The 10,893-nt window shown below is 35.4% G+C and overlaps 1 protein-coding gene across 2 annotated transcripts; it reads left to right on the top strand.

Annotated features, from left to right (window-relative positions):
• The first annotated feature begins 1,514 nt into the window (after positions 1–1,514).
• On the top strand, positions 1,515–5,076 carry LOC114319542 (dolichyl-diphosphooligosaccharide--protein glycosyltransferase 48 kDa subunit-like). Of its 2 annotated transcripts, XM_082917771.1 has the most exons (8): positions 1,515–1,570; positions 1,661–1,702; positions 2,529–2,604; positions 2,819–2,890; positions 2,998–3,123; positions 3,218–3,293; positions 3,982–4,040; positions 4,743–5,076. In XM_082917771.1, exons 1-6 carry the CDS (start codon positions 1,536–1,538, stop codon positions 3,272–3,274), a joined length of 408 nt encoding a protein of 135 aa, XP_082773897.1. In that variant the 5' UTR covers positions 1,515–1,535; the 3' UTR covers positions 3,275–3,293; positions 3,982–4,040; positions 4,743–5,076. The 2 variants fall into 2 exon arrangements, 1 of the variants encoding a protein (XP_082773897.1); XR_014363307.1 differs by lacking the exons at positions 1,515–1,570; positions 1,661–1,702; positions 2,529–2,604; ... (1 more) ...; positions 2,998–3,123; positions 3,218–3,293 and adding an exon at positions 3,660–3,771.
• The last annotated feature ends 5,817 nt before the right edge of the window (positions 5,077–10,893 follow it).

Raw genomic sequence — 10,893 nt, forward strand, 5'->3', positions numbered from 1 at the left:
AATTTATTTCAAATTTAGGAGGATTTATAAAATTACAACTCCCTCTCTTTCCATGATTTATAAAATTACAAATTTTTGAGGATTTGGAGGGACACATGTTTTCCCCCTTATTTTGGAGGGATCTTTGAACTCGCTCATCCCTCTCTCTCGTCCCTCTCTCTCATCCCTGTAAAGAAACCGGAGCTGCGATTGAACCCTTGAAAACTTTCTCTCGCTCATCCCTCTGTCTCATCCCTGTAAAGAAATCGGAGCTGTGATTGAACTCTTCAAAACTTTCTCTTGCTCATCCCTCTCGTCTCTGTGTTAGGTGGAGAAGTTGGAGCCGATTAAACTCTTCAAAACCCTCTCACTCATCCCTTTCTCATCCCACTCGTCTTTGTGTTGTGTAGACAAGCAAGAGTTGACTCCTCTCATACGCTAAAAACGGCGGCCAGAAACTCCTGTAACGACGGCGGAAACTCCTCAGGTAAAACCAAGATTGCAAAACTAGGGTATGCATTTTGCCTTTAATTGCTATTAGGGTTATGATTTTGCCATCAATTTTCTGTTACGAGTTGTATTTTGCCTTGAAGATTCTATTGCGATTGATTTGAAATTTTTTGGGGGGCTTATGAATTAAATTAAGGATTGTGTGTTTGATTTGAGACTTTGATTCTATTAATGAACATTCTATGAATTTAGGATTGTTGTTTTTTTTGAGTCAAAGTTAGGATTGTGATTCTGTGAAATTAAACAATGACTGATATATTGGTTAGATCTTTCAATGCATATGGTGTTGATTTTTGTTCAAGATTACTAAACTATTTGAACATTCTTTTTGGAACTAAGATCACTTAAGTTGGAACTAAGATCATTGATTAATAAAGTGAAAATAAAACTGTAAATTTCGAAATTCCCAAACTCTGTCAATGTCTTAATGAAGAAAGAAAATAGTTGCTGATATTAGGACTTTGAATGCAGTTTGTTGCGAAAATGTTGTTCTCGCTTCATTCATATGAATAACGATTTTTAAGGATAGCCAACCTTTCAGGCTCTCAGCTTATAGCGATTTAGCACAGTCGCAGTTAATTATTTGGAATTTCACTTAATTGATGAACTCTTGTACACCGCAAGATGGTTATTTTCTAGATTTCTTCTTCTGACTTGTGCATTGAGGATCGGAATGTGGCCTTAGCTTAGTGAGCATTGCAGTGAAATGTCATGGCTAAATTAACCTTCTATCATTCACAAAATATATATATATATATATATACCACAAAAGTTATGCTCACATAGTTATTCATTCTTGCTTTTGGTGACTGATTTAGTTTTACTGTTTCAGCCTAACAATCTACAGTTTGTATCAAATTGCAGCATACAAAAGGTGAATGGGGCTCTGGTTTTATTCCCATTGCCGAGTATGGAACTGAGTTTCATAAGGGTTCAAGAAAAGGAAAATCAGGGAAAGTTGTGAGGCTTGTGTATAGTGGCCTTGCGCTTGAATCATATTTGTTAAAAATTCTTATATGGTGCAGGCTAGAAATAATGCACGGATTATGATCGCTGGCTTTTTAGATATGTTCAGTAATGGGTTTGTATCGTTGTGCACTTAATCTGAACTTTGGAAGTTTCTCAGGATATTTGACCTCATTATTTAATGTTTGTCCTTTATGTGATTCAGATTGTTCAAATCAGGTGTGCAGAAGGCTGGGAGCTCAAATAAGTGAGTAATCCTCTGGTCAATCTTCATTCAGTACTTCTACATGCCGGCTTCTCTGTAGATATGATGAAAAGTCACCACACCCTACCTTCTCAAGAGGTACCTGCAGTCAATTATAAAATTTGTGAGGTGGTAATTTTCTGTGTTAGACCCAGAAATGAGTTGTTTTAAGAGCACTGCATCAGTTTCCGCTTCCAAATTCATTATGTTGTTGTCAAGGGCTAGCTTGAACCCATCCCTCATGGCCCAAAACTCAGCCATGATGCTTGAGCAAATACCAATGTTTCTAGTAAAACCACAAATCCATCGGCCCATATGATCTTGAATTAAACAACCAGCAAAGGCCTGTCCTGGATTCCCTTTAGATGCTCCATCCGTGTTGAGCTTGAAGGAGCCCAAACTAGGGGTTGTCCAGCTAACAGTAATGGAAGGAGTTTGGGTTTTGTTGGAATAGAGGTTGGCTATGAACTGCCATTCAACAGTCTGAGCTACCGCCCTAGGAGTGAGTAAAGGAGGGTGGTTTGGGTCAAAAGTGCAAGTGCTTCTGTTCTTCCATATATACCAACAAGAGATGGGGAAAAGGATAGACCAGGGTACTGTTGAAAGATTATGACAGTGGGATGAACAATTGGAATTAACCCAGCTGATAAGGTCGACCGAGAAAGAGTCTAGAACAGAACTAGGGATGTCCAAAGCCTCCCAGAATTTTTTAGCTTCCAAGCCTTCCATATGTCCTTGTTTTTATCTATTTGTTATTGGAAATAGTTTATAGATTTAACGGTGTTTTGCTGAAGACCAAAGAATCTGATGTAAATAGAAATTGTGACAGGTATGAAAAATCGGGTAATGAGCAGTTTGTGACTGAACTTAGCAAATGGGTCTTCCATGAAAGGGGTCATCTGGAGGTGAGGAACAAACTTGCCTGATATCTGGTTATCTTTGTATCTGATTACGACTGTATATTTTATCAACTTTGGCCAAGTTAAGACTTAAAGCTTTAAGGGATAAAAATGCTACCAGAAAAGGACGTTCTCATAAGATTTTTCAAACTTCCACATGATTATGATGTATTGCACCCTCTGTTGGTGTGTAGTATTAACTTGTATTCTTGATCTTCAGGCTGTTAATGTCAGACATCACAAAGTTGGGGAAATAGATGAGCCTGCAATTTATAGGATTAATGATGACCTGGTAATGCCACCTCATATTCATTATGTCAAGATTTGGTTGCTGTGAGATTAAATTACAAATAATGGAACTTTTGTTGCCACATTCTTACAAATGTGAATATTTTGCAGGAATACTCTATTGAGATTTTTGAGTGGTCTGGAACAAATTGGGAACCATACGTGTCTAATGATGTTCAAGTGCAGTTCTACATGATGAGCCCTTATGTGTTGAAAACCTTATCAACCAATCAGAAGGTAGTTACCAAGGCCACCACTGCACGTTATCTTAAAATCTTATGTTTTATTAACATCTCATTTCATATACACATAAATATTCCTGATATTGCAGGGGCTGTACATCCTGATAATCTTAAAAGAGATGATTAAGATTATCAACCAATCATAAATATTCCTGATTCATGGAGGTTTGTTCACTTCTGTAGAGTTGATTAATTACTTTAGAGTTTAGGGCACCAAACCAAACAACTTGTTTGTTAAGAAGAACATAAATACATGTTTACATTAGATTTGGCTGTTGAGAGACTACAGTAATTGATATACAAAAGGTTGCTGTGACAACTTCTGGTCTCAGCTGGCCAAAAGGTTGCTGTGACAACTTATTCTGTCACAGAATATTCTGTCTCAGCAACCTTACTATATACATGCTCCAACTTATTCTGTCTCAGCTGGTGCAGAAGAAGTTGACATACATAATTAAGGTTGCTGAGACAGAATATATTTAGTTGTACAATATATGAAGCTGTCACAGAATATATTCTGTATATCAACTTATTCTGTCACAGAATATTCTGTGTCAGCAACCTTACTATATACATGCTCCAACTTATTCTGTCTCAGCTGGCCAAAAGGTTGCTGTGACAACTTCTGGTCCCATAGGTCCAGGTCAGTACCTTTAATGTTCGATGTGATTTATGTAAATATAAATACTAACTCTCGTCAAGTCATCCTTTTCCCTTTTGTTATCTGTTTCTCATCCTTTGAGCTAAAATGGTCATGACCAAGCCATCTAATTTTAGTTTTTTTTATGTTTGGTGCTCATCCCTAATTTGATGTGTACAGAAAATTGATTTGACTTTAAGTTGTTTCCAACAGCTGCGGGATTGGCCAGTTATGTGGAGACGCTTTTACGGAAACCCAACACTGAATTTAATGTATGTTGCTTTATTTCTTTGTCATATTTCCACTTCTAACAAATTATTTCTATCACGTGCCAAAATTTTACACCATGTATTTATAAGTTTATATTTTCATGTGGACTGCTTGTTTTTCAGTCTTATTCTCTCTGGTTAGTAGAGGTATTTGTTCTCATGTCACCAAGTCAGCACTGTTGGATCATATTTTTATACTCCTTCAGATTTTTTAGTCTTGATGATTTTAATTACACTCCATCAATAGGGTCTCTGGTAATTTTTTGGTACTGATTGTCACGAGATTAGGGAGTAATGGTTTTGATGACATAGTTGTTCTGGAAAAGGACCAACTCTGGATTATTTCTTTCTTTCGTTTATTTGTCTTCTTTTGGGCAGTAGCTAAAATGCCTACATGGATACTTCAAAAATGTGTACAAGAAATACTTTTTGTTTCTAACCCCTACTGCCAAACACGTTAGAAATATAGGCAAACAAATTCAATATGTGATAGATTCATTAAGGGTGACCTAAATGAATGTCACTCAGAATGAATTTAAATCAAACAATTCTATATATATATTTTGTGAGTTGGAGGTCATAGTCCAGGAAGGAGAAATCTTCCTTGACTCTTAACAAGGCAATTAACAAGGCACAAAATTTTTGACATAATTCTCTCTATTGCAATTCTTTCCTACAAGTATGACATAATTCTCTCTATTGCAGTTAAAACTACCCTATCAAATTGTGGCTATTGTTTCCGGTGCTTTGAATGATACAGCTGCAAAGAAGTATGATTTGGAAGGATGGTTTCCTGCGTCCAGCACTTACAGAGAACTTGTTTCCTGTTCAAACTGCACTGACTATCAGTCCAGGAGATTAGAGATTCGATATGGGTAGAAAAAGGGTAGACTAGTAGTAATATTTTTAGATACACTAGTAGTTATATTTTTGGATGGGTGTGTATAGAAAATATTTAGTAGACTACTAGTTATATTTTTCGGTTGATGTACATGGATAAAAATTTTAAACATAATAACAAGTATTTGTTATGTCTGAACCTGTTTATGTTAGATGAAATATATAGTTTGGAATTATTTGTGGATGAAAACTTATAATAGTTGTTAATTTTAATTAAACAGGTTCAGAAATGGTTGATTTATGTATTTTGTTGAATGTTCATGATTCAATTTATTTGTTGGTTTGAATGATTTTTGCAAATTACAGATTATATTGAATAAATTGGATGGATTATTATAAATCACAGGTTTATTTCGTTGGATGTTGGTGACCAAATGTGACAATTGGCGACCAAACTAATTTTGGTCGCAGAATGTCACAATTGGCGACCAAAATTTTTAGTCGCGGAATGTGACAATTGGCGACCAAACTAATTTTGGTCGCGAAATGTCACAATTGGCGACCAAACTAATTTTTGGTCGCGAAATGTGACAATTGGCGACTAAGAAATTTGGTCGGTAAAAGGCAACTTTTCGCGACCAAAATGTTTTAGCGACAAAATGGATTAGTCGCAGTAAATAAATATTTAGCGACCAAAAATTTAGTCGGCAAATGTAACTTTTCCCGACCAACGAAAATTTTGGTCGCGAATTACTTTTGCCGACCCTCAATTGGCGACCAAACTAGCGACAAAAAAAATTGGTCGCGGATAACTTTTGCCGACCAAAAATAGACTTTTAGCGACCAATTTTTTTGTTGCCAAAAGTGTTAATTCTTGTAGTGAATATAGGGTCAGTATCATGTCTCAAATTAGTCGAAGTTATCCCTTCTTATGAAATATAGTATCAATATAGTGAGAAATTGATTTTTTTTATTTGGTTAATCTACTCATTATTTATAATATTTTAGATTATATTTTAGACTCATAAATTCATACTTAATCAATATTTTTTTAGATTCATTTATAATTAAAAATAAGATTGAAAACACAGAAATCTTTCCTAGCACGTCAATTTCGTACAGTAGAATATGATGGGCATAGCCCAAGAGGGTCTAGCCCATGACCCAAGAAGGCCCAATCGACCTTTGTCCTAAACCCCCCAGACAATTGCACGGACTAAAGCCCAGTAACAGTGAGAAGTCGATGTTGGCCCAAGTCCAATAACATCTGGACACTTGTCGGAAAGGTAGTCAGCCACGTGGTAGACACAGATCCTGCAGAATTATTAAACCCATACATCAAGCATTAAATGAAGATGTCATGGCATTAAATGCAATAAGACCTCTCATCTCCTGATATGGCGAAACTGTCATGGCCGACGACGAGTAGATTATAGACTTTCAGCCAATAAGATAGCTCGAATGGATAAAGGAAATGATTAGTAAAAAGCATAAGGAAGCTTGTGAAGAACGACAAAAAATGACAAGTAACACTTTCTTCCCCCTCCCTCTCAACTTTTCTATTCACCTTTTTTCGATCACTTTCTGTCTAACTTAACCATCGGAGGGTCTACGGGGAGAAACTACTCCAGCCTTGGTACCTCCCCACCGGACCTTTTGCATGTACACATTAAGGAGACCAAGGCCAGCAGACACTGTAGAACATGTGGATCAGTCCAACACATCCTCCATTGACTATATTGCATTATCAGAATATATTTTACATTGTATATATTCATCTTTTACATTATTTAGTTTGTTGTTGTTAAAGATGAATTTTTTTTAGATGGGTTGTTAAAGATGAATTGGAACAAAATTCAATAATAGGTTTGAGCTCTTAACCTTAATCTTATTAGAGTGTTTTGAGAAGATGGTTAAAAGTTGATTTTTTTTTTTTAATTTTTTTGACTTTTTCTAAAAAAACATGTAAAAAATGTGAGAGATGATGTGATCCAAACCCAAAAGATGGAAAATTGAACAAATCATTAAACTATCAGCAATATTTATTATTTTATTAAATAATTGACTATATGAACAGGCTCAAAATCTTGTGCTTTGGATTTAATTAGGTATGAACAGGCTCAAAATATTTGCCTCCAAGCTTTCATTCTCTTTGAACCTAGAGAAAGAGTGGAAGCTTTCTGTTGTTCTGATAAAAATAATTGTGTTATATTGCTTAGCTAGAACCATACATGGGTGCTATGGCTTATTCCAAAATGCCTAACCTTGTTAGGACTTATTCCAAAAATGCCTAACATTGCTGAAACTTATTCCAAGAATGTCTAACCTTGTTAGGACATATTCTGAAAATGCCTTGTTAAGACTTATCCCAAGAATGCCTAAGCTTGTTAAGACTTATTCCAAAAATGCCTAACCTTGCTGAGATTTATTCCAAGAATGTCTAACCTCGTTAGGACTAATTCTGAAAGTGACTTGTTAGGACTTATTCCAAGAATGCCTAACCCGGTTAGGACTTATTCCAAAAATACCTAATCTTATTAGGGCTTATTCCAAGAACGCCTAATCTTGTTAGGAACTACCAAAACACCAACTTGTTTATTGGCAAGCAAAACTCACTCCGCAAGGAATCCCACTATTGGACAAACCACCAACCTATTTGTGATAACCCAACCTGTAATATACTTAATTACGCATGCGATTATGTGTTTGATATGAATTTGTTTAATTATGTGAGTTATTATGTGATTATGAATTAAATCTATTTACAAGGTATCCAATTTGAATATTAAATTTATCAATAAGGATTTTGGATTTGATTTGAAATTGAGGGACTTGGTGATTTATGAAACAAAAATTGATGATGATAATAAGTTCAATTTAATATTTGGAACCTCCTTGTTTTATTTTGGGACATTGATCGAAGTGGTAACATAATGGTAAAGTAAGAGTGAACCAAGAATTTAATTCGGATAATTTTTCCTACAAGCAGCCATCACTCTTTTGCCTTTTTCTTTTTCCACACTTTGAATTTGGATTTGAGGCTAGAACCATTGGAAAGCTTATTTCCGGAGCTTCAATTTGGACACAAGAACGACCTAGAACGGAGTCCGGATGAGAGAGTTATGCCTGTTTGAAGTTTTGGAATCTGTGCTGGAAACAGGTACGCTCGAGCTGGAAAATAGACGCTTGAGCGGAGTGCGCAAATTCAGCAAGTTTAAAGGCACTCTTCTAGATCATTCTTTACACTTCCATCTTCTCTCTTCATCTCTCTCACCCTTAGTCCGAAAATGTGACGACCCCGCCGTGTATAATATTTTATATTTGGTTAATTAAGGAGATTTGGGATTTATGAAAATTTTTGAAGTCTGATTCGTATTTGATTTTAATAAGAATTTAATTTGGAATTAGAAATTGAATGTCCAAATGGCTTAAGGAGGTAAAATTAGTGAGATGATTCAGTTTAATTTCAAATATCAGATCATATGAGGGTTTAATTAAATATTCGATTCAGTTTAGTAAAATTGAGATTTGATTAATTAGGTCCGAATTGGAGTTAATTAAGTTAGTTAAATTATGAGGATTTAGAATTGTTATTATTACGGATTAAATTTATTTATGGGGTGTCCAATTTGAATGTGTAATTTAATGATAGAAATTTGGAGTCTGATTAGAAATTAAAGGCCTAAATGATTTGGGAGATCAAAATTGATGATGACAATAAGTCTAATTTAATATTTGGAGCCTTTTGGAAGTGTGATTAAAAATCTGATTTAGATTTGTAAAATCACATATAATTAATTGGGTCTTAATTGAAGTCCATTAGACTATTTAAATTATGTGGGTTGTGATTAGTATGATTAATTAAGCTATGTACTAATTAAGATTAATTAAGATCAAATTGTGTTTAATAAAGTCAATGAATAATTATATAATAAGTTAATTCTAATCATAAATTAATTTGAAGAAATATCAAGACTGTGCACGTGTGTAGTGTGATGGGTTAGTATGAGTGTATGTTTATACCTTGGTGTTGGGACTTAACTCAAGAGAAAGAAATGAAATCCAAATATGATTAATTAGTTGATGGAAAAGCAGATTAATGTTTGGTAAGTTTTATCAATTCATGAATAAACCTTATAAAGACAAATGTCCCACTACCTTGTAATAAAATAAAATAAAATGATAATAAAAGAGAGAGCTTATAGTGTATTTTGCTGGAGGAGTTGTGGGAATTGCTTCAAACACTTTGAGACCCAACGAAAGGGAGAGAAAAACTGAGAGAGAGATAGAGAGTTCATCTACTTGGCTGCTGGAGAAGAAAAAGAGTGCTGGAAATTCAACAAGGAGTTCAAATTTTGAAGAAAGAAAAATTAATCAAACATGCTGGAAATAAAGTTTGAGGTATGAAACCATGCTTAATTTCTTGTAATATTTATATTACCCTTGAAATTAAGGATGAGTTTGGAATCAACATCATGTAATTGGAAGAAATTAACAAATTGATGAAGAAATTTATCTAGGTTTATGGTTATGGAAATAAATTTAGGAATTAATTATTTTGGGTTTGATTTTGGAATATTTTGTATGAGTTTGAGTCTAATTCCTACATGCATGGACAAATTTTACAAGTTCTAAGACTCTAATTGTACATGCATCATGGATTTAAAATAATTGATTTCATGTTTTGATGTAATGAGAATTAAGCTTTGGAAAATTATGAGTTTATGAACAAAGAACATAATTTGTAAATTAAAGGAGTTTGTAGACGTCCCCGAACGTCCCGGGAGGGAAATCACCCCCGTTTTGTTCATTGGACTCACTACAGTTCAGGACTCAATGTCACGGTCCTGTATCTAATCTCGCAGAATGTAATGCAAGACCGATGAATCATCAAAGAGTCCAAATCCGGTAAATCGTTTTTGAAAACAGATTTTTTTTTAAAGAAGTGCCAAACATGGACTGCTTTGCCAGATACAGAGTCGCCACCAAAATATTTTATTCTGAAAAATTTAGGAAACCCTGACTCGTTGCCTAAGGCCACGTGTCCGTCATCACCAAAGTTGCCTCGGCTCGGGAACTTGGGAACGATTGGGGAAGGTCACTTCGTGAGCACCTCCGCTCGCCCGATCAAAGATCAGGCTCTACTATCCATGATATCAAATTTTGAAAACATTATGCATTCTTATTCCGGTTATTAGCCTAGATTTACTACGTGATGCGCACAGCATACAAGTATAGACTGGGTCGCCTGAATTGGAACGAAACATCTCATGTTTGTTTTGAAAACGGTTTGCTACTCGCAAGTAGGCTAAAATGTGGATTTGCCACCCTCAGGTGGGCTTAGAAAACATGATCATTTGCCACTCTCAAGTGGGCTTAAAACTCACAATTGATGAATTGTTCCAATCCAAATAACCCAACCTTCACCCACAGGCATTCAGGCAGGTATACCACGTAAGCGCGTAGCCTCATGGTAAGCATGCTATCATGGCAGTCACTCACACACATGCAAGGATGCTAAAGCATAAACACTTACCGAGTACTCCAAGCCAAAGCAGAAGCTATGTTAGAAATCCATGCATGATCCTAACTATACAGAAATGCCTAATGCAACACATGCAGGAATGCAATTACAATAGGCTCGGCTATTCTAAAGATGGCATGTGATGATGCTATAACTAACACGTATTCAATTTGGAATTGAAATACAAATGCAGTTAGTATGATGCGCCGAGCCCGATGTATGCAAGACAGATGAATGATGCAAACATGCAAGCATAAGTATGCTAATTGAAACATGTCCTAATCTAACCATCATAAGCTGGTAAATAAAAGGGAGAAAGACGTGGGGTTGGAAGACATACATCACACGCACGCACACTTATTACAATTGTGCCCTCGTTCGGAGGGTCCGAATAAATAGTACAGTCCGAATAATAATTACAGTCCGAATAAGTACAAAACCCTAATTAATTAACAATTTAACTATGAAAGCAAGTAAATTAGCATGCAAATC

Source organism: Camellia sinensis, chromosome 3 (genome assembly GCF_055761805.1).
Source record: "Camellia sinensis isolate YWXY chromosome 3, ASM5576180v1, whole genome shotgun sequence".
In the NCBI taxonomy this organism is placed as follows: domain Eukaryota; kingdom Viridiplantae; phylum Streptophyta; class Magnoliopsida; order Ericales; family Theaceae; genus Camellia; species Camellia sinensis.